This window comes from Sorex araneus, chromosome 5, assembly GCF_027595985.1.
Source record: "Sorex araneus isolate mSorAra2 chromosome 5, mSorAra2.pri, whole genome shotgun sequence".
NCBI classification, from domain to species: Eukaryota; Metazoa; Chordata; class Mammalia; order Eulipotyphla; family Soricidae; genus Sorex; species Sorex araneus.
In genome coordinates, this window is record NC_073306.1 from 84,623,256 (window position 1) to 84,648,133 (window position 24,878).

Consider the following 24,878-nt stretch of genomic DNA (forward strand, 5'->3'; position numbering starts at 1 on the left):
TTTGATCTGTATATGATCCTTAGTCATGATCTCTACAGTTTAAAATAAAATTAATAGCTACAATTAAAAAATCAGTTTCACATGAAATGATTTTGCTTTTAGAAAGAGAGGGAGAGGACTGGAAAGATGGGACAGCAGGTAAGGCACTTGCTTTGCATGTGGCCAACTCCTGTTTGACCTTCAGCATCACATATTGTTCCCAGAATACCAGCAGGAATCCCTCCTGAGAGCAGAACCATGGATAGTTACTGAGGATTGCTGATTGGGTGCCCCAAACACTGAAACAAGAAACAGAATTAGGCATATTTAATTCTGAGGTTATCCCTTATTGGGGTGCAAAATTTCTCTTTTTACTTCTTAGCAGTCCTCCGGGGTTTCCCGTGCCTTTTCTTTAGGGTGCAAAGTTCCCTTTACTTTTTGGGCCTCCTCTGCCTCTTCCTATCTCCTACTCTCCCTCACACTCCCATTGTCTATCCGCTTCTTTCCTGCCCCTCATTTACCATATAAAACTATAGACAGAATGGAGCAGTGGAAAGGAGAGACTGTCTGGCAAGAATAAATAAATATTTTTGGATAACGTTTATAGCTGAGGCTTTAGAGTGGCAATCCAATCATCCCCCAGTTGGTGTAAGCACCCTTCAGTTTGCCTCTGTCCTCAGTTTCCTATTTTGTATGACATCTGATCTAATTCAGGCATTTAAGCACTTGGTCTGAGTTCTAAGAAAATGTCTCAATACTGAGAACTTACAACAGATGTGACAAGGTAGGTAAAGTTATTGAATATACCATCTGATACATGGACAGTAAATGCAGTCAGGAGACCATTTAATTGGTCTTGCAAAGTAGTCATGCAAAATAACTGCTTTCAGATTAAGAACTTTATTTCGTTTTAAAAATTTAGGGGCTGGAACAATAGTGGGTAGGGAATTTGCCGCACCTGCTGCTGACCCAGGTTTGATGCTTGACATCTCTGAGCACCACCAGGAATAATTCCTGAGCATTACTGGGCGTGGCAAAAAAAAAAGAAAAAGGAAAATACAGGGCCAGAAAGATAGTTCAACATATTGGGGCACGTGCGGAAGGCCTATATTTTGTCCCTGACACCGTGTAGTCCCACAACCACTGCTAGGAGTGATCGCACAAACATAGTGCCTGGTGCAGTCCCTTGAGCACCACCAGGTATGACCCCAAAACCAAAAAATAAAACACTAAGATCTCTTTGATGTCACTGATAACAGTGCTTCTCTGGTATCTACTGGATGTCTTGCAATTCACTTCTGATAAGATTTTCTAATTTTTCATGTAGACATAAAAACTGGTTTATCTGGGGCTGGAGCGATAGCACAGAGGGTAGGGCGTTTGCCTTGCACGCGGCTGACCCGGGTTCGATTCCCAGCATCCCATATGGTCCCCTGAGCAGCGCCAGAGGTGGTTCCTGAGTGCAGAGCCAGGAGTAACCCCTGTGCATTGCCGGGTATGACCTTAAAAAAAAAAAAAAAACTGATTTATCTGTCCTTAGAAATAATTGGGGAAAAGTTTTTTATTAAGTGCTATAAAAGTACTAAATATTGGATATCTGGTTAAACATTGGATATCTTCTAATTTGACCACTTTGAAAGTCAGAACTTATTCTGTAAGCTTTGTTTTAGATTGATATGTTCACTGTGTTTTTGGGAGCAGAAAAGAGGCTAAAAGAAGCTGGAAATGGGACCAGAGCAATAGTACAGTGGATAGGGTATTTGCCTTGCATGCAGCCTATCCTGGTTTGATCCCCAGATCCCATATGGTCCCCTGAGCATTGCCTGGTGTCACCCAAAAAGAGGGAGAGAGGGAGGGAATTTTTTAAAGAAAAATAAGATTATTCAGGGTTTTGGAAACATGAAATTGTGCTTAGGTGGAATCCGAAGGTGAGGAATTCAGGAGAGGAGGCAGAAAGATGGTAGGCAGAGACCACAAAGCTAGGTTGTCTTTTGTTTGGTTGGTTGGTTTTCTGCCACACCCATCAGTGGCTTAGGGTTTACTACTGGCTCTGAGTTCAGGGATCACTTTTGACAGGGCTCCAGGGACCATATGGGGTACTGGGGATCAAACCTAGATCTGCCTCTTGCAAGAGAAGCACCCTACCTGCTGTGCTGTCACTCTGACCTCACAAAACTGTTTTTGATTCTAAGGAGTTTACCCAGTAGTTAATGGGAACTTACAGGTTTTAAAAACAGAAAATTGTTTGCTGGCATTATATCGAAAACTCTGTGATGGATGTGTTAAAGTGATGAATGTGTTAAAAAACAATTGAAAAATGTTCAAGCAAAATCTTAGGGGTCCTCAATAGTACTAAAGAGGAGATTTTTTTAGAATAATTGATGAGACTTAAGATTGTAGCCAAGTTATAGAGCACATGTATTGCATACAGAAATGATTTGTGGGGACCCTCCCAGGTATAATCAGGGGAACCTAGAGGTCACTGTTGGTGATTCTCAGCAATCTGGGCTAATAATTGAATGCTAAGGCCCAATTGAATGCTACATGGGCCTTACCATTACTTTTCTTTTTGGGGGGAATGGCGGGGCAGTAGGATAGCTACACCTTGTGATGTAGACCAGTTGCAGCTCTGGGGTCTCAACTGGATTGGCTGCATGCAAGGCAAGCATTTTAATCCATTTACTATCTCTCAGAGACTGGAGCAATAGCACAGCGGGTAGGGCATTTGCCTTGCACGCGGCAGACCCGGGTTCAATTCCTCTGTCCCTCTTGGAGAGCTACCCATGGCATATTCAATATGCCAAAAACAGTAGCAACAAGTCTCACAGTGGAGACGTTACTGGTGCCTGCTCCAGCAAATCGATGAACAGCGGGAAGACAGTGCTACAGTGCTACTATCTCTCAGGTCCCTTTGTGTTTTTCTAAGTAAGATTTCCTTTTTTCTAGATTATTTTATTATTAAGACTGCAGTATATAACGCATATAACATGCGAGACATATATTCTGGTGTACTAATGATATTGTTTGGGGAAACAATTTTTTTTTTTTTTTTTTTTTTAGCTTTTTGGGTCACACCTGGCGTTGCTCAGGGCTGACTCCTGGCTCTGCACTCTGGAATCACTCCTGGTGGTGCTCGGGGGACCATATGGGATGCTGGGAATTGAACCCAAGTCGGCCAAATGCAAGGCAAACGCCCTACCCACTGTAGTATCACTCCAGTCCCAGGGGGAAACAATTTTTATGTAGGATTTTAACTGGTGATTGGTACCCCTTACAAGCCTTGTTCAAGGCTTAATTATACTAACATTCTAATTCTTTTTTTTTGTTTCTTTTCGGGTCACACCTGGCAATGCTCAGGGGTTACTCCTGGCTCTGCACTCAGGAATTACTCCTGGCGGTGCTCAGGGGACCATATGGGATATTGGGAATCGAACCCGGGTTGGCCAATGCCCTACCCTCTGTGCTATTGCTCCAGCCCCTAACATTCTAATTCTTTGTTGTTGTTGTTGTTGTTTAGCTTTTTGGGTCACACCCGGCGATATCGGCACAGGGGTTACTCCTGGCTCTGCACTCAGGAGCTACTCCTGGCGGTGCTGGGGAGACCATATGGGATGCCGGGGATTGAACCCAGGTCGGCCGCGTGCAAGGCAAACGCCCTACCCGCTGTGCTATCGCTCTGGCCCCTAACATTCTAATTCTTTTTTTTTTTCTTTTTGGGTCACACCCAGCGATGCTCAGGGGTTACTCCTGGCTTTGCACTCAGGAATTACTCCTGGCGGTGCTTGGGGGACCATATGGGATGCCGGGGGTCGAACCCGAGTCGGCCGTGTGCAAGGCAAACGCCCTACCCGCTGTGCTATCACTCCGGCCCCAACATTCTAATTCTTGAGACCAGGTTTTTCTGGTTTCACTCAGACCCTGTTAAATAATTTTATTTACCTATTCAGTTCAACCCTCTCAGAGAGCCCAGCAAGCTACCAAGAGTATCTCGCCCGCATGGCAGAACCTGGCAAGCTACCCGTGGCATATCCGATATGCCAAAAACAGTAACAACAAGTCTCACAACGCAGACGTTACTGGTGCTCGCTCGAGCAAATCAATGAGGAAGGGATTTAGTATCTACATAGTTTCTCTGATGTGGTGGACCAGAGAGGCCATCCCTGGTTTTCAGCATTTTCATTTAGTAGCTGACTGCACATTCCTGAACCTGTGACCTGAATTTTTTTAAATGGAGGTAACAATAGAACAGAGATTGGGTTTTTTTTTTTTTTTTTTTTTTTTTTGAGAGATGAGGGCAGTAATACCTGGCTATATTCAAGGCTTTTTACTGTTACTATGCTCAGGGTTCACTCAGGCAGGCATCTTACCAGTTCTTTTCTCTTTCCTGCCCCAGAGTAGGGTATTTTTTACTCACAGCTTTAAAATCACAAGTAAATTTTGGTACATTGTTGTCAGTATTGATAGTTTCCCCCCCAAGGAAATAAAAGGGATTGAAGTGATACCTCTGTAATTTAGACTGCGTGCTTGCTGGAGACCCAATTTCCAGTACCCCCTGCTCCCCCCAAGCACTGAGCTAGCAGTGGCTCCTGAACATTGCCAGGCATGTTCCCAATCCCCTCACGAAAATACGAACCAAATCTTTTAGTTTAGAAAATGCATATTCACTGTAAAAACATAATGATCGAAACAGTATATTGCTTTCTTTTTAACTTAAGATTATATGCATTGATCAGAATTTTCTGATTTCTAGCAAATGTCTGTAGTTGGTATGTATGTTACACTCATAAATGAAATGTGAATAGGTAGAGGTGAAACTGAAAAAATAAAGTGTGCCAATTAGTGCAATTCTGGGAATTTCCAGAGAAATTCCATGTAATTGATCTGATTTGGGTATTATGAGAAGTATCCTAATTAGAAGGGGAAAAACAAATTTTTAGCCTAGAAATCTCCAACACAAGCTCTGAATCATTCTGTCTTGTAGGGCATTTAATTGATGAGTCAGATGAAATGTATTACTTTCAGTAAGCGTATTTCCCACAATTGGAAGCAGCTGTTTTTAGTCTGGAAGCAGCTTTTTATCTTAACATTCAGCTCATTCAAAAGAAGCTTTAAGGGGCCAGAATAATAAAACGTGATAGGGCACTGCCTTGCACCTGGCTGACCTGGGTTCGCTCTCCAGCATCCCTTCTGACCCCACCCCACCCTGCCCAGAGTGATCCCTGAGTATAGATCCATGAGTTAGCCCTGACCACCACCAGGTGTGACCCCAAAACCAAAATTCCCCCACCTCACCAAAAAAAAAAAAAGTTTGAGAATTGTAAATGAAAGCAATAGATTGAGACCTTGTATCTTGGAACAAAATAACTTGACCAGAGTTTTCTAAGTAGTATACCATTACTGAGTATAGTATGTATGCCCAATTTAATCAGCTTAATCAGTGACTGAATGAATAGCAGCACTCCTACATTTAAAAAAAAATAATAAAATAAATAGTGCACTATTACAGATTCACAGGATTTAATTATAATATTCTTTTTTTATTACAGCCAATTTTTATTTAATATCCTTAAAATATGGTGGGGGTGTCTGGAGCGATAGCAAAGCGGGTAGGGAATTTGCCTTGCATGCGGCCGACCCGGGTTTGATTTCTCTGCTCCTCTCAGAGAGCCCAGCAAACTACCGAGAGTATCCCGCCCCCACGGCAGAGCCTGGCAAGCTACCGTGTCGTATTTGATATGCCCAAAAAAAAAACAGTAACAAGTCTCACAATGTAGTCATTACTGGTGCCTGCTTGAGCAAATCGAAGAGCAATGGGATGACAGTGATACGGTGAAAATATGGGAACCACACTCAAGTAGAGCTCAGAGGTTATTCCTGGCTTGGTGTTTGGAGCACCTTGTGGTTCTGTAAACCTGGGCCTCCTCTGTGCAAAGTCCAGCTGGTCTCTCGGGCCCTATTTTATTTCTGCTTGAGTAAGCTTTACTACTTACCCATTAATAAATGACAAAATTGGAGATACTTATTCCTTAAAATTAATATGTGGTTTGACAAATTTGAGTATCAGAAAATCATTTTATATTCAGGGTTTTTTTGGCAGTGCTAGGGATCTAACTCAAAGCCTTGTGCATGCAGGCAAGGCACTCAAGTGTTCTGCTGAGCTATTCACCCAGCCCTTTGCTATTTTAAAATGTATCATCTATGAAATGATGACTATGGAATTTCCTTCCAAATCTAGCACAAATAGTTTGTTTTTTCTTAAGTTACACAGATATTTCTTGCAGTAGAAACATCAGCCTACTCATTCAATTTAGTCCCTAGTTACTTGGATCTTTAGTTTTGTAATTCCAAGATTGTATGGCTGAAATTTTTATGGTACCAAGTTATGAAAATTTTAGTTGTAGATTTAAATGCAAAAACTGCATTTTTATTCACCTAGCTTTTGGGTTCTTTCACTATATTTCTTTGTTCATTTTTTGCATTTGAAAATTCCATGTTGTTTAACCTAGGGAATACTCAAGGTTTTAACAAAGTAAGATGAATCTTTAATGTTTTCTTTTACATGCTTTCTTTCCTCTCTCCCTGGACACTTTCTCTCCATGGACACTTTCATCAGTGGGAATTTTCTGTATATGTACTGATACTTTGTCTATTTGATTATCCTTATACCCAGTCTTCTGTGAATTTAATACTATTTTGTCTTAGATTTGTTTCAGTTCCTCCTGCATAGACATCAGTCAAGATCTCTTGTGACAATTTTAGAACATGTTCTTTCTTGTTCTTCACCCATTTTTTTGTATAACATGATAGTTTTAAGTTTCTCACCCCTTTGTAATCCAGTTCTGTTTATTCCAACTTTTGACATTCTTATCCATGATTTCATCTTATGGTTTTGCTATAAAAGTAGTCTTTTTTTTTTTGTCTAATTTGACACAGATTTTTCTCCAAAACATCTTTGTCTTTAAAATTTTATTATATAATGGCCAAATAAAATCCAGCAATCTTTCTGCTGAAACTCCAAGGGTCCTTCACATTTTGAATTTGTTTTTTAATTCTAAATTCTTTTCTTTTATCCTAATGAGATACTCTTCTTATTAATAGTAGTTGGCCATCTTTTTATATTTAAGGTTTCTCATTTTCCAATCAAAAAAGTTCTTGTATTAATCAGTTTATATTTATGCTGATTTTCAATTTGAGTATTTCTTTTGTGATTGATCTGTAATTTCTGTCTCCCTTATTTGTGGAATTTATAAACATTTCTAAAGCTGTCATCTAAATGATAAGACAGTAATGTTTCTACCCAATATTTCTGAGAACTGAGTATTCCCACTTTGTTTACTTTGAATTAGTCTTAATTATTCAGCTTTATAGTGTATTGAGATGGGGAATGATGAAAATTCTCTGAGATCTTAAAATTCATGTTTTGCCTGCATGCACTCTTTGAATCAGATTTTCATAGACTGGAGTATTTACAAACCTCCCGTCATTTCAGGAATGTGGAGTTCACATGTCCTTCTAAGTACTTCTAAAATGGCCACGAGTGTTAGGAAATCAAACATTTATCATTTGATAGAGACATCAGTATCATAGTATATGCCCCTAAGAAATTAGTTGTGATTTAGAAGAACTAAAGAGCCAAGCAGGAGAAACAAAAAAGTACTTCTTCCCCCTTGTACAAGGTAATACAGAAAGTTAGACACTTTTAAGGCCTGACTTGGGTTCATCTGGTCTTACTGAAATAATCCGTAGTAGTATCCCAAACCTGGAGGAGCAGATTTACTTTAACATATACAGTTAAAGTAAAGGTTTCTTGAATTGAAAGATACATTTCACACAGACTTTCTCCAAAACCTTCAGGTTCCTGCTAGCCTTTGAGATACCTACCCATCTTAATAGTTTGTGATTAGAAGTACTTTCTTTATTGTTGTATCTTTATAAATGCTCAGTAATATATACAGTTCCAGTTCTCTATTGGGCATAAGTTTCTGCAGTGCTATTTTGTATATTGAACAGTTGCCTATGCATCTCAGTAGCATTATTATGTACTTAGGGTCTAAAAATTCTATAACAGTTTCAAGGAGTTAATTTATGTATAACAGAATAGCATTTATAAAAATCTCTTTCATTTTTTTTATGTTGGATCTCATAACCATATGCTAACTTAAAGTATTTTATTAGACCTACATTTAAATACTTGCCTGGATCTTAAAGTTTAATTCATAATAGAGACTCAGGGAACCTTACTACTTTATTTCATGTGCTTACTATTATGTCATTGTCAAATCTGCATTGCATTTTGTTTTAGATGTTGAAACATAGATGTAGTCCTTTCTCTTGAAATTATACGCTGGTTCTATGGACATTTTCTTGATCTTCTCAAACCACCCAACTGCTTGGCCCTTAAACAATATTTTTCTGTCAGTTGAGGGTAATACTTATAAATCTCATTTCTGTTACTAGGATAGTTTCTACCCAAATGCTTTTAAACATCTTTAAAAAGTTAACTCTTGTATAAAAGTTTACATTATTTTTCTGTCTTAACCTTAATTCTGTACATCATTAGTATTTTTGGTTTTCCTCCAGGTGAATCCTCATCCTCTCTTGTAAGTACTTTTTTAACTGAAATAAGGGCCTAGATTTGACCAGTACATTGCATTTTGTTGTACTGGTCATGCAACCAGTACAACATGCACTAAGCCATAATGAGTTGTATCTCAGGGATACAATTTTATTCCCTTTAAATATGGAATTTTTTTATATAGGGCTCTATATAAACAGGGAATTCAGACAGACTTAATGAAAAATGAAGGCCTTCCTAAACAAAGTTTTATTCCAGTCTCCTATTAAATCCTAAGAATAGGCTGCTGGCTCCCATTACTTTCAGGAAATGAAAAATGGCTCAAAAGCTAAGTGAGCTAAGCCATCTCTCTCTCAATTGTTTCAGTTTCTCAGGAATTGCTGTACAGAGCTGCCAATAACGATCTCCGGGGATCTGACCCCCATTCCACCTCCCACTGCCTCCTCTGCAGCTCCAGATGCCACCAAAAGAAGGAGCTTTGAAGAAAGTGCCTGTACCCTCTTTTACCCTGAAGTGGGTGAGGCCAGGCAGGGTGATTCTCAGGATACCCTAATGATCAAAGGTATAGTTGAAGCCTTCATCAAGACTTTCTTGAAGATCACCAAGAAATTTGGGGAATCTTGCCAAGACGCAGCTCAAGAATGGATGCAATTCAGGCACAAATGCACCTGAGATATAATACACGATGACATACTAGACCCCCAAATAACAGCTCCTTGAGGGTGGAGATTATACTGATTATAATCTCTTCCCCAACCTCCATAATGTGTAGTGTAGTACCAAGTGTATAAACTATCACTGTATCATTGTCACCCCTTGTTCATCGATTTGCTCGAGCGGGCACCAGTAACATCTCCATTGTGAGACTTGTTACTGTTTTTGGCATATCGAATACGCCACTGGTAGCTTGCCAGGCTTTGCCGTGCGGGCAAGATACTCTCAGTAGCAAGCTAGGTTCTCCGACAGGAACAGTGGGATCCAACCCGGGTCGGCTATTGCTATTGCTCCGACATACTCAAGACCATACTCAAGAAATACTAGTTTCTGGCTGAGAGAAGACTTTATAAAAAGTGCTCTCCATTCCCTTCTTTTTTTTTTTTTTCCCATTCCCTTCTTTTCTTGTACTTCAGATTGTTTGCCACTCATGAGGAGAATAGTGATAGACTTGGATGATATCTCAAGATTCTTGACAACTATTGTCTTCTGTCTTGACTTTATATCTGAATAGGAACTATTTCCCAGTATATAATTTTGTCAGAAAACTTTTGTGTTCACTGATGCTTGGACTTTTACTTCTCATTTTATTGTGATATTTAGCTGTTTAATGGAAATCTTACTTTAATCACACCATAGGGGAACTTACTCTGCTATTGTTATTTTAATCCCTTAATGCCAGCTTTTAAGATTCAACAATAAATAATCTTTCCTCTTGATTAGATCTTCCATCATTCCTCACTGTTTTCAGAAGTAGGATGTACTATCACCACATCAGTATCCCCCAAATCTAACTTGTTACTCTTGCCTGGCAGCACATAGTCTCTTCTCTGATCTTATAAAACAGCTGACTGAAGAGTAGTCACCATGATATGGTTATAGATTAAAGTAAAGCTTAAGAGTTAGTTTTTCTCTTAGAGAAAGGGAAATAAGGAAAGTGGACACCTAGCTCTATTTATTTCTTCTAGCCCCTGTTTGTCTTTCAGGTGATTAGTCAGGTCTTTATTAAAGAGTTATCTGTAATTTGAAGCTGATCTTTTAAAAGTGCATCTCAAATATTTGATTTCAATTCCTGTTTTCCTCTGCTTATATGTAAAGTTTCGTATTATGTCTTTTTTCCTGTTAGAAGTGAACATTTCAGAGTACCATTAAATATAAGGTGGACACTACATATTCTCAGCAGTTGGCTTTTTAGATCATTAGGGATCTAATAATCAGAACCAAGTATATTTTACTCAAGAAACTAGTCTTGTGATCAGCTTACTTTTTTCTTGAAAGATATGTTAAATCACTTTATTATTATTATTTATTATTATTTATATGTTAATCACTTTATCACTTTATTCATGTGGTATTAAAGTTTATTCCATGGATAAGTTAATAACATTCTTTTTTATGTGTGGGTGAGCACACCTGGGTTTTGGACCATACTCAGCGATGCTCAGGGTTTACGCCTGGCTCTACACTCAGAGTTTATTCCTGGCGATGAATAAATTCTGGGAACTATCCCATCAGAATTTATTCCTGGCAGTGAATAAATGGGTAACTATCCCCATCAGAATGCCAGAGATCAAACCCGGGTCGGCCGCATGCAATATCAATGCCATACCCACTGTACTATCTCTTCGGCCCCACGTTAATAAGTTATAATATTCTTATAGGATATGCTAAATAGTAAAAACAGACAATGAAAAAAACAGGTCTCTGTATTCAGGTTTTCTTACTTTGTATTCCTAATTAGTTGCATCATATGTTTTGGGGGGCTTATATGATGAATTTTAATTAATCAGAATAAGATTAGATTATTGCTAGTGATTTTTATGAATATATTTGTTTCATAGTAATACATAAAGACTAAACCACATACTCTGTTCATTCATGCACTTAGACTAGTTTTCCCTTTGATAATGTAACAGGTGAAATTATTTGTATAAGACATGTGAAGTTCTGTTAGTGACACCTAGTGTGGCTTGTCCCTATGCTTATTGTCCTCTTCTCAGCATTGAAACCTCTTGTCATTTATACAGAAAATGGCAGTGGAAATAACTGAAGTACTGCAGTTCTAACACAGAGTGGTATGTAACTTTTTTGTACTTGAATTTTCCTATGATTTTTCTCTCTTTCTATCTCTCCAGGTTCCCAGCCATCCTTAGATAAGTCTTCCCAGAGACCATCAGAGAGCACAAACTGTAGCCCTACACGGAAGAGGTCTTCGTCTGAGAGTACTTCTTCAACAGGCAAGTGCTATTTGTTTCAGCAGATTCTTTTTTCTTTACTTCAGTCTTTGGAGTACATCTACTGGTGCTCAGGAGACCATATATGATGCCAGGGATTGAACCATATCAGCTGAATGCTTGACCAGCACCTTAACCCCTTGAACTATCTTTCCAGTTCTTGTTTGATTGGATTTTAAAGATAATTTTTTAATGTTATAAAGTTGTCATTTTTTCATGTTATAAAGTTATCATTAATTTTTTCATGTTATAAAATGTTATAAAGTACATTTTATAAAATGCAGAATATAAAACAGTATATTTTACCTTTATAATACAAATTATAATTTTTTTCTGCGTGTGTGTTTATATTTTTTTTAATTGAATCACTGTGATACGCAGTTATAAAGTTGTTCATGATTGAGTTGCAGTCATACAATGTTCCAATACTGTCCCTTCACCAGTGTACATTTCCTACCACCAATCTCCTGAGCTGCCCTCCCGCCCGCCCCCACCCCTCACTTACCTTAATAGCAGGTACTTTCTCTCTCTCTCTCTCACTCACTCTCTCTCTCCCCCCCTCACTCTTTCCCTCTCTCCCCTTCACTCCCTTCCTCTCTATCTCTCCTCTCTCTCTTCCTCTCTCCCTCTGTCCCTCTCCTCCTCCCCCCTCTTCCTCTCCCTCGTTCTTTCTATTTCCCTCACCCTCTCCCTCTCACCCCTCTACAACTCCCTAACCCCTTTGGGCACTATGATTTCAATACAGATACTGAAAGGTTATCATGTATATCACTTTACTTTCATCACTCAGTTCTTGTCCAGAGTGATCATTTTCTTTTTTTTTTCTTATTATTATTATTATTATTTTTTTTTTAATTTTATTGAATCACCATGTGGAGGGTTACATAGTTCTCAGGATTATGTCGGTTATACAATTCTCAAACACCCTTCCCTTCACCAGTGCCCATCTTCCATCACCAACCCCCCCAGTATACCTGCCGCCCCCTCCCACCTCCCCAGTCCCCACCCTTGTACACGATAAGTTTCACTTCATTTATGCCTTATCTCGATTACATTCCATGTTTCAACACACAACTCACTACCGTTGTTGGGGTTTCCCCCAAAAAAGGAAAGCAGTCCTATTGCCAAGGAGGCATTTGATAGTTCTCCACTGCTAAGAATATAGAGATATTAAGTCCCGCTGTTTGTTACATAACTTTTCTTTTTCCCCCTTGCCCCGCGCCACCCAGTTCACGCCTGTTTAGTAATCGCCACGCTGCCTGACAAGGGAAAAAAAAACCGAAAAGGATGGTTATTTCCCGTCATCGGCAGGCGTGGGGCTCTGGCTTAGTTGATAGACTAGTAGAGTGTCTGCAAGCAGTTTCTGGAACTGAAGGTCTTGCGCTGGTATTGGCTCCGGCTCGAGATTCCACCAGCGTCCCACTGTTCCATGTACATAATTTTTCCCCTTATATCCCATTCCCACGCCACCAGGTCTGTTTGCTTAATGGACATCACACTGTAGTTGACGACACGCCGCGTTTCTTCCCGAGAAAGAAGAAAATTTCTTCTCAGCCGGCGTGGGGATATAGCTTAGTTCAGTCTAGAGAGATGGCTACCACTTTGATTGCCTTCAATATTTCAGCAACAGACTTACTATTCTTGTTAGGATCTCCCACAAAAGTCCGACCCATTAAAAAGGGACATATTACATATTGCTGATGCTAAGATGACATTAGGTCGCGGCCGCTCGGTTTTGGGTTTCTGTATAAAGTCCAGGGAAAGTACAACCAGAAATAACATCACTACAAACTTTTACCCTTTTATGGTGCTCATAAGGTGGAGAAGCCTAGAGAGAGGCTCGGCATCTCCATTTTGCGCTCAGGAAAACCGCGGATCCTGCGCTGTGCTCAGGAGGGAGGAGTTGAGAGAGAGAGGTTAAAAGAATTGGGGGATGCCCGGTTCCCACTGTTTCAGCGCACCGTGGGGTCTCTGGTCCCATGCCGGAATTAGTTCAGTGGGCTGCTTGGAGTCCAAGGGCGCTTCCTTGGGCTCTTCCATCATGCTCGCTCCACAGCAGGGTCCAAAGGGCCAGAGTGATCATTTTCAACTATTATTTTCATAGTGGTCCTTTCTCTATCCTAACTGCCCTCTGCCTCACAGACTTGTGGTAAATGCCCAACTGTGGACCAGTTCTCCTATCTCCTGTTACAAACAAAAATTTACATTGACAAATATAATAAAAGTGGTCACCGGATATGTAGATCTGTGATATTCAAACAATGCATTATGGGGCTGGAGTGATAGTATAACTGGTAGGGTGTTTGCCATGTGTGTAATTGACTCAGGTTTGATCTCCAGCATCGCATATGGTCCCCAAAGCCTGCCAGGACTAATCCCTGAGCACAGAGTCAGGAGCAAGCCCTGAACACTGTCAGGTGTGGCCCAAAACCAAAGAATAAAAAACTACTCATTTTTCCCTCTTATATATACTCTTTATAGTTATTTAGACCTGCTCCAAGGGACATAGAGATTTTGAAGCAGTCCAAAGGGAATATTCCAAATAGGGAAGTTTGTGAGTAGGTAGACACAAAAATATTCAAGAGTTGAGGTTAAAGAGTGTTGCATAATAAATTGGTTTTATACATTTCTATGTGTGTAAATAAATTAATAATGTATAATTATATATAATGTGCATGTTTTTGGTAATTTAAAATTTTTAATTAAAATAATGTACATGTATAAATTCATGAAATAATACATTTTATTCAATATTCTATATAAATATATAATCATTTAATAGAGTATTAAGATATGTAGAATATTGTTTATACATATACAAAAGTGCAGTAATAATTTCCAAAGCAGAGCAATTTGTGAGGTTACAAATAGTCTACTCATAGAGAGTTGCTGGGAGAAGTCCTGCTTTGGCCTTTGAACACCTTTTGCACCACCACCACCAACCCCCATTCAGAGGGAAAATTGTACATGTAAGCTATCTTATGTGTCCTTTAAATTCTAAAGTAGTTACTCTCTGTCCTTTTATAGAAAACATTTGTGAGACCAGAGAGATAGCACAGCTGATAGGGCACATACTTGGCTTGCATGTGGCCAATCCTGAGATGTCTCTCTGAGGAAAATCACCAATGGGGGGCTGGAGTAATAGCACAGCGGGTAGGGTGTTTGCCTTGCATGCGGCCGACATGGGTTCGATTCCCAGCATCCCATATGGTCCCCTGAGCACCGCCAGGGGTAATTCCTGAGTGCAGAGCCAGGAATAACCCTTGTGCATCGCCAGATATGACCCAAAAAGCAAAAAAAGAAAAAAGAAAATCACCATTGGTTTTTACTATAGTAAACGAAAGTTAAAGGGGCCAGAGAGATAATACAACTGTTAAGACACTTGTCTTGCATGCAGCCGACCCAGGTTTGATTCCTGGCACTCCATATTGTCTAAACAGCTCCATAAGAAGTGATTCCTGAGCATAGACCCAGGAGTTAACCTCAAGCCCCTCTGGGTGTGACCGTAAAATCAAAAATTGGGAAGAACTAAATTATAATTTCTCTCTCCATTCAAATAAGTTTTTTTCTTTGGTTTTGGTTTTTGTTTTGTTTTGTTTTGTTTCTGGGCCACACCCGGCAATGCTCAAGGGTTACTCTGGACTTTTATACTCGGGAATTATTCCTGGTGGTGCTCAGGGGATCATATGAGATACCAGAGATCAACCCGTTTGGCTGCATGCAAAGCAAATGCCCTACCCCCTGTACTATCGTTCCAGCCCCTCAGAGTTTTATTGCAGCAAATTATTGAGTATTAGGGATGGGAATACAAACATGAACAGGATATGGTTCCTTCCTTCAGGATTCAGACATATCCATTATCAAAGGTATGTTAAATTCTATAACAGACTGTACAAAATATTATGATACAGAGGAACTGAAGCCCTAGTTACCTGGATAACTAAAGACTTTTGGTGAGGAGGGGCAAAATGGAACTCTTATGTAATTTGGTACAGTTACTGAGGAAACCAAAATGGAGGTTCATTTAAAAATTAAAAATAGAGCTACAATATGACAAAACAATTCCATTCTGAGCAAGATACTCATTACAGTATCATGTATAAAAGATAATATATAAGACAAACCTATTAAGTGTTAATAGATGAGTGTATAAAAAGGTATTGAGAGCAGGAATACATTCAGAGAAAATAAATGCATTGTTAGGCAAATTTTGTTATGTGTGAATGTCATGACAGTTAAGTACATAAATGTGGATGTATGGTTTAACATACTATACACTTAGGCTTATGGTAGAGTCTAATGAATCACCATTATACATGTTTTCTGTTAAGTGAAGACATTTCTTAAGATGTGACTCATTGTTGGGGCTGGAGAGATAGCACAGCGGGTAGGGCGTTTGCCTTGCATGCGGCCGACCCAGGTTCAAATCCCAGCATCCCATATGGTCCCCTGAGCACCGCCAGGGGTGATTCCTGAGTGCAGAGCCAGGAGTAACCCCTGTGCATCGCCAGGTGGTGTGACCCAAAAAGCCAAAAAAAAAAAATGTGACTCATTGTTGAAGTAGATATAGTATATAGGTAATATAGATATAGTAAAGGGTAAGAATTTCACAAATTTTTGTTCAGAGACATTGTAGCACTGTAGCACTGTCATTCCATTGTTCATCGATTTGCTCGAGCGGGCACCAGTAACTCTCCATTGTGAGACTTGCTTTTGGCATATCACATACACCTCGGAGAGCTTGCTAGGCTCTGCCATGCTGGCAGGAGACTCTCAGTAGCTTGTTGGGCTCTCCGAGAGGGACAAAATTTGTTTGATTCTTCCATCCCTCTCGGAGAGCTCGGCAAGCTACAGAGAGTATCACGCCCGCATGGCAGAGTCTGGCAAGCTACCTGTGACTTTCTTGAATTCAACCATTAGACTTAAATAGGGATTAGGAGTAGCCACGTTTGTTGAGGAGCAATTTGATTCACTACTTCTGTGTTGATCTTCACTCACTGATGCCATTCAACGACAACAATAATCTGGGGCCAGAGACATAGTATCGCGAGTAGGGCTCTGGCCTAACTCATAGTCTTCCTGGGTTTGATTCCTAGCACCCCATATGATCACCAGAGCACTGCCAGGAGGAACACCTGAGCATTGCCTGGTGTGGCCCAAAAACAAAAAGCAAACAAATCGAAAGTACAATAGTCAACTGTGATTTTGTCTACACTTAGTCTTCACCTTGACTCTTCCACCTTAGAATGGAAGAGTCAATGGGGAATTCTTAGACTGAAATCTCAGTGCTATCTTCAACAAAGTATAAAAAGTTAAACTAGTTGTGCAAACAGCAATTCTGTAGATCACCATTATAAAAACAAGGGGAAAATGACGTAGATAACAAGAGTTAACAATGTTACAAGGCATAATACCTTAAAATAGGTATTTCTGGGGAATAATGTCTCATTTGATACTACTAGTGTCCAAGGGATATTTGTATTGGAAATGAAACTGTAGAAGCAATTATGGATTACCATATGGGATTTTTGTTGTTGTTCGTGAAAGTCAAGAATTGGCCAGGGTGAGGCTGGAGCATAGCACAGTGGGTAGGGCGTTTGCCTTGCACGTGGCCAACCCGAGTTCGATTCCCAGCATCCCATATTATTCCTGAGTGCAGAGCCAGGAGTGACCCCTGTACATCGCGGGTGCGACCCAAAAAGCCAAAAAAAAAAAAAGAAAGAAAGAATTGGCCAGGGAGATATCTCAAATGGCTGGAGTGCACACTCTTTCAGCACTTGTAGCTTTTTCTCTCCCCCCGCCCCCCCCAAAAAAAAGTCATGGTTTTATTGTAAATGCAATACTAAATCCTTTCTTCTTTCGGCGGGGTGGGGTGTGAAACTTTAGCTCTTTAGTAAACAGAAGAGCTAAAGGAGCCAGAGAGATAGTACAACAGGTAGGGCACTTGCCTTACATGCAACTGATGCAGGTTTGATCCCTGGCACCCCATATTGTCCCACAAGCTCCATAATGAGTGATTCCTGAGCACAGGCCCCTTGGAATCCCTTTAAGAACAGCCATATGTAAAGTTGTCTGTTCAGAGTTTTCTGAATTTTCCACTTTTTTGTTGTTTCATTTTTTGGTTTGGAGCCATATCCTGTGTTTCTCATTGCTCACTCCTAACTGTGCTCAGGGATCACTCATTTCTTGGAGTGTTTGGGAGACCATATTTGTTGCTGGGGATTGAACCGGGATTGGCCATGTACAAAGCAACACCTTAATCTCTATGCTATAATCCTTGTACTGTCTGTATCACTGTGGTTATGAGAAGGTAGTAGGAAGTACAGTCCTCTTGGGGGAAGGGTAGCAAATAATCTGCCACAAAGGCAAGTATAAAATTGCTGTACATTTTTAATAATTTTTTTAATAATGTAGGAGTACTGCTATTTGTTTAGCCATTGATTAAGCTGATTGAATTGGGCATGAAAACCACACATTTATAATAATCTGATGAATATTTTATATTGTGGGGAATTGTATATGACAAAAGACAGAGCAATGGCTTGCAGTCCATGCAATCCCTGGGTCTGATACCTAGGCACTGTCTCTTGGCCCTGTCTTTTTACTCTTGAAGCAAAAATGTTGAATTTGCTATTTGGCTAGTTGAGATACTGAATTTATAGTATGTGTATGTGTATATATATATATATATAAAAACTTGAATCTAACAGTCAGTGAAATTGCCCAGGGAGACATTACAAATAGGCACTGTGACTGGAGATTAAGATTCTTCAGAAGTATTATCATTAGAGAAGTAAGAGAAAGATGTCTATGAATGTGGTCTTGATCAGGAATGTAGCTCAGTGAGAGCATATATTTTGCATGTATTAAAGACCTCTACAAGATTTAATCTCAGAGTGCGTATGTATACATACTCAGATACACAGTCTGTGAACTTGAAGTCATGATCACTAAGGACCTATGTATAATACACAAGAATGGATCAGTGAAAACAGTGAGTGGTGATAATGTTTTAAATTTTGATAAAACTTTCACAAGTTGAGAGTACAATCAAAAGGGAATATAAAATAGGGGGAAAATAGGACTGAAGTGATAGTACAGGCATTAAGTCTATCTGTCTGTCTTTGTCTCTGTGTCTGTCTGTCTGTCTGTCTGTCTGTCTCTCTCTCTCTCTCTCTCTGTTTTTTTGGGACAGACTAAGGGTAGTCAGGGGTGATTCCTAGCTTTGCGCACAGAATCACTCCTGGACCCCAAAGGTATGTCTTAAACCGGTCAATCTGGAGTTTTCTGAAAAGTACCTGATCAGTGAGGTCATCTCTGTAAGATAGCCCCATTCGGTCCACAAGGGAGAGTAGCTTACCTTCAATAATTTTTCATTCTTTTTTTTTTTTTTGTGCTACCCAGTTTTGGTCTGTAAAAATACTATATTTTGTGTAATTCTTTTTCTGCTTACTACATTGAATACTACCACGTATTCTTTGATAAAATCAATTAGATATCTAAGAAAACAGACTTTTTTTCCCCAGAGGCTGGAAATATGGCGCTATAGGTAGGGCACCTGCCTTGCATGTGTGAAGCCCTGTGTTCACTTTCCAACATTGCTCCCCCCCCAAGAAAAAATTTAATTAAAATAGGTTTTCTTAGTAGAAAAATTAAAATTCAGTGTCATATAATCATCTAAATGTCAGGTATCATAAAGAGGTCATGGGACCAGAGAGATGGAAGAGCAGGTAGAGCACCTGCCTTGCACATAGCAATGGGTTCAGTCCTCGACACCCCATTGGGTCCCCTGAGCCACACCAGGGTTTATCCCTGAACACAGCCAGAAGTAAACCTGAGCACCACTGGATGTGGCCCAAAGGAGAAAAAAAAGGTTAGGGGGTAGGGAGGTTTGGGGAGGTAGTGAGATAAATGGGGAAATAATTATTTTAGTTTCAGGTTCATACCCAATTATGTTCAGGAGCTAACTCCTAGCTGAGTGCTCTGGGATTACTCTTGGAATTGCTCAGGGACTCTTAATAGTGCCAGGGATTGATCTCACACCCCAGCATGTAAATGTGCTCCAGCTCATTGAACTATCTCTGCAGCTCCCTGAAAACTTTTTAGAAGTCTATTTGTAGATATGAAGTTAATGTTAAAGCCATTTAGAGTCTTGAAAAGGGAAGGAGCATTGTAGAATTTAGGTGGCACTTGAATAAATCAGAAACTTTTGTTTTCAGTCATATTGTAATTTAGTTATGCAGGGCAAGTGAAGAAATTCCTTGATGACTGTTTCAGTTGGGGCACCCAGGAGGCGGGCAGGTGAGACGCCTCCCTGCCCCAAGGGACCCAGCCCAGGTAGCCAAAAACCTCCAGAACTCAGCCACCACCGTGCCCACAGTCGCTCCCCACATACTTAGGCCAAGCCTCACTCACAAGTAATCCTATCACTGTACCTCACATTTGCGACCACACGTCTCGTACCTCACACTACTCGGACTCCAAGAGTAGCACACCACATTTGATGGAGTTTAAAGTAGAAGGCAACCAATCTTAGGGGAAATACATATATACAGATATATATATATATATAAGCACACAAGCCTCAACCCTTAACAACATATTGGTAATCTCTTATAGAAGGGCTTAGTGGCCCCTGGGTGAAATACAACAATCTTCATATTCTCCTCTAAGGAATGTTTTTTGGAGCGTTTTTAGTGGTTTATTCACAACAAACAATACAAAATAAATTATTTAAGTTCTGCTCTGGGGCAGGGGTTGGGGTTCAGGATAGAAACAACCAAAATATGGTGATGGGAAAGTATAATAGTGGTGGGGTTGGTGTTCAAATATTAAATGTAATCAAATATTGTGAACTGCTCTATGAAAAAAAATTTTTTTAATTAAAAAATAAAGAAATTCGGGGATGGAGCGATAGCATAGCAGGTAGGGCATTTGCCTTGCACGCGGCTGACCCGGGGTTCGATTCCCAGAATCCCATATGGTCCCTTGAGCACCGCCAGGAGTGATTCCTCAGTGCAGAGCCAGGAGTAACCCCTGTCCATTGCCAGGTGTGACCCAAAAAAAGCAAAAAATAAAAAAAAATTTCAAATTTTTAAAAGATAAATTCCCTGGTGTCTGAAACATTAAAATACTAACGGGGCAGGGGATTCAGGGAGCAGTGTTGGGGTCCTTGGGAGAGGGAGGTAGGTACACTGGTGATGTGTGTGGCATTGGAATTCTATGCATAAGAAACCATTTTTAGCAGTATTATAAACCACAGAATCTCAAACAAAAAATGACAGCCAGATCTATAGTATAGTTGTTAGGACACTTGCCTTAGACACTTGCCTTAGATGCTGCTGACTTGGCTTTGATCCCTGACACCCCATATCTTCCCTTGAGCCCAACAGGAATGATCACTGAGTGCAGAACTAGATGTAAGCCCTGAACACTTCTGAGTATGGCCCAAAAACAACAACAAATTTTTTTTAAGTAGTTTTTTGTTGTTGTTGTTTGGGGGGGGGGTCACACCCAACAATGCTCAGGGGTTATTCCTGGCTCTGCACTCAGAAATCACTCCTGGCAGTGCTCGGGGGACCATATGGGATGCTGGGAATTGAACCCAGGTTTGCCGTGTGCAAGGCAAACACCCTACTCGCTGTGCTATCACTCCAGCCCCAACAATTTTTTTTTTTAAATCTAATGCTAAATGGACCAATTGTTTTGGTACTGGGGTTATGTCATGTGCCTTGAAAATGTTTCAGCTCATTTAATCTGTGGATTACATGGTCCCCAGGTATTGTATTGTCATAAGCAATCCTGCAGATCCCCACCTGGGTTCAATCCCTAGCATTTCATATGGTTCCCCCAAGGCCCGCCAGGAGTGATTCCTGAGCTCAGAGCCATGGCTAAGTCCAGTTTAAAGACTTTACATTGTCTAAAGAGTTTAGCAGTGACTATTTCCACCTGAGGTAGAGAAATCTAGTCATTTACTAGTCAGTGAAGTGCTGGGCTTTGTACTAACAGTGGGGAGCATCATTACATCAAGTTGTGTAGATCTGCCCAGGAGAACTTAATATGGAGGAAGCTATTTTCTCCAACTAAAAATACTGCCAGATGTCACAACCCTGTGACCACAACTGTAATCCTCATACTCAGTGGGGGTTTTATCAAGGCAATGTGCAAAATAATCTCATCGATGGGTTCTTGGTTTGAAAAGTCACAGGATGGTTACAGAGGATGCTCTCTACTCCAAACATGGATCCATTTTAGAGCAAGCCTTTCTGGTCAGACAATAGGTGATATAGCTTGGGTGCAGAGTAAAGGAAGTACAAGCAGGAGACAGGCAGGTGTTCAAAGTTTGGATTTGGTAAGGATGGGGAAATGGTACTTGATAGAAGACATCCTGATGTTACACTCAAAAACTTTCAGCAGTGAGATTTTGGTATCAAACTTCACGTTTGGTATCAAACTTCACATATGCTTTTGAGCAGAGAGGAACTAAGAACCATATTTGTGCTATTTTGAATAAAACTAATGATCATGAAATAACTTTAAGAGCAGACAAACTTAGAGCTGTCACTACTAACTAAAGAAGAATATCATAATTTAAAATCTTCATATAGTGCAGGGCTGGAGCAATAACGCAGCGGGTAGGGCGTTTGCCTTGCACGCAGCCGACCCAGGTTCAATTCCTCCACCCCTCTTGGAGAGCCCGGCAAGCAACTGAGAGTATCTCACCCGCACGACAGAGCCTGGCAAGCTACCTGTGGCATATTCATTATGCCAAAAACAGTAACAAGTCTCACAATGGAGACGTTACTATTACCCTCTCGAGCAAATCGATGAGCAACTGGATGACAGTGACAATATAGTGCAATTTATTGGTGAGATTGATAAGTATTCTAGCATATAGTACATTAACCAGAATTGACCAGAACATAGTCGACTTTTGGGTGTTTCATATAGTTTTAGAATACCCAGAAGCTTTTTATGTTTAAAGGTTAAATTTGGGGCTGGAGCGATAGCACAGCGGGTAGGGCGTTTGCCTTGCATGTGACCCGGGTTCGATTCCCAGCATCCCATATGGTCCCCTGAGCATGGCCAGGAGTAATTCCTGAGTGCAGAACCAGGAGTGACCCCTGAACATCGCTGGGTGTGACCCAAAAAGCAAAAAAAAAAAAAAAATGAAATAAAAGCTTAAACTTGGGTTGGAGCTATAGCACAGCAGGTGCTTCGCCTTGCAGGTGGTCGACCCAGGTTCGATTTCCAGCATCCCATATGATCCCCTCAGCACCGCCAGGGGTAATTCCTGAGTGCAAAGCTAGGAGTAACCCCTGGGTATCTCTGGGTGTGACCCAAAAAGCAAAATAAATAAATAAAAGCTTAAACTTTCTTTTGATGTGATAGTGCTTCCCACAAAGTCTTGATATTCCAAATAGGCATTTTTCTTTCCATAAGCGTAAAGTAGTTATTATAGAATGCCTTTAGGGCTATCCTAAGACTTCTCATTTGCTTTCACTTTTTCTAAATTTTTTTCTCTAAATTTTTTTTCCTTAGAATTTTAATTGGGTAAAGTTTTATCTCACAGGTATTAAAGAGTTTAAAAGCATGACCTCAATCGGGGCTGGAGCGATAGCACAGCGGGTAGGGCGTTTGCCTTGCACTCGGCTGACCCCGGTTCTAATCCCAGCATCCCATATGGTCACCTGAGCACCGCCAGGAGTAATTCCTGAGTGAAGAGCCAGGAGTAACCCCTGTGCATCGCCGGGTGTGACCCAAAAACCAAAAAAAAAAAAAAAAAAAACATGACCTCAATCAAGAAGATATTTTTTATGTTCCCCAGGCACTGCCAAGAGTGATTCCTGAGCAAGCCCATCGTGTGATCCCCCAAACCAAAAAATACATAATGTTGTTTATTTTGTGTGTTTTTGGGACCATAATTATCCAAGGATGCTTAGGGATCACTCCTGGAAGTGCTCGGGGGACTATATGTGGTGCCAAGGGTTGAAACTTTGTCACCACATGCAGGGAAGCTACTAACCTGCTTGTGTTCTCTCTCTGGCCCCTGGAACAAAGAATTTTAAACTGCAAATAAATGTTAGGCTCATTAAAACAAAGCCAAGTGTGCTTTATTAAAGACCTGTTGATAAACTGACATGAAGTATCAAAAGTTATTTTAATGACATATACTTCATTTACTAGTTAGATTAAATTACTAGTAAATGAAGATCTGAGAAAGCTGACCAGTCTTAAGGTATATCTTTACCCTTTTAGTGAAGAAAAGTTAAAAATCTCATTTACTCAAGAATACTACAGATATTAAAACTTGATCTGAAGATCCTTGTATATTTATTAGATTCTATTCTGAAAGGAGATGCTCATTGTCACGTCTGACTTCTGCAAGCTCTGTTAGACAGCATACAAGTGCCTTACCTGGAACTCCGTATGATGTGCTGGTTTCTACTGGTACTTGTCCCAAGGCCAGATTGAAACTGTGCTGCTTTTTTCTAGCCTAACAACCGTGGAAATCACATTATTTTTTCCATTAGGTTCTTTTTTTATAGAACACAACATGCTTAAGGACAGGATAATTAGAGACTATCACTTAATAGAAAAACATCCAAATACTTGTGTACATATTTAGTTTTTGTTTTGTTTTGTTTTTAACCACACCCTATAGTGCTTATGACCTACACTCTGGGCTGTGCTTAGGGGTTGCTTCAGATCGTGCTAAGGGAACCTTGCAGTATGGTAGATAAGAATCTTCTTGAGCTGTCTCTCCAGGCCTTTTGTACATGTTTTAAGCAGTTACTGTTAGATTATTGACTCAATGCTGTGAGAGGTTAGAAAAAAGGTAGACACTCTGAAGAGATCACACTAACCAGAAAAAATTTTATCCATGGATTTTGCAGAGTAGGGCGTAAATAACTGGTGGTTTGTATGAATCAAACAAAATTTCTTCTGCATAACTGGTTTTCAGAATATATACTATAGATTTTCTTGTTTCATTCACTAAGATAACCTGGAGAAGGACCAAATTTGAAGTAGAATGGGTCAGAGCCATCATACAGCGAGTGGGGCACTTTCTTTGCTTGCTTCCTACCGAGGTTCAGTGCCAGCAACACATATGATCGCCTTAGCCGTACCAGCCATGACCTCTGAGCGCCGAACAAGGAGTAAGCTCTAATCACTGCCAGATATATGCTCCCCTCCCCCAAAAAAGTGAAGAACAGCATAATATAGTTAGTTGTTCATTTAAGTTTCAGAATTCTATAAGGCATGCAGAAGTAAAGAATTAGAAGAAAATTCTATTCAGAAAAGAGAGATTCAGGAGATTCAGATCAGATCAGAATGTAGATGTTAATTGAATGAATCACCAAAGTACAAGGAAA

At 40.2% G+C, this 24,878-nt stretch overlaps 1 protein-coding gene across 2 annotated transcripts in view; it reads left to right on the plus strand.

The window, feature by feature from the left end:
• The window catches only part of ASH1L (ASH1 like histone lysine methyltransferase), a 177,879-nt gene that overhangs the window by 67,392 nt on the left and 85,609 nt on the right, over nt 1-24,878 (plus strand). For both annotated transcript variants that reach the window (XM_055139889.1, XM_055139890.1), the window contains exon 4: nt 11,404-11,505. In XM_055139889.1, coding sequence (XP_054995864.1) covers nt 11,404-11,505 — 102 coding nt within the window. The remainder of the gene's footprint in view (nt 1-11,403; nt 11,506-24,878) is intronic.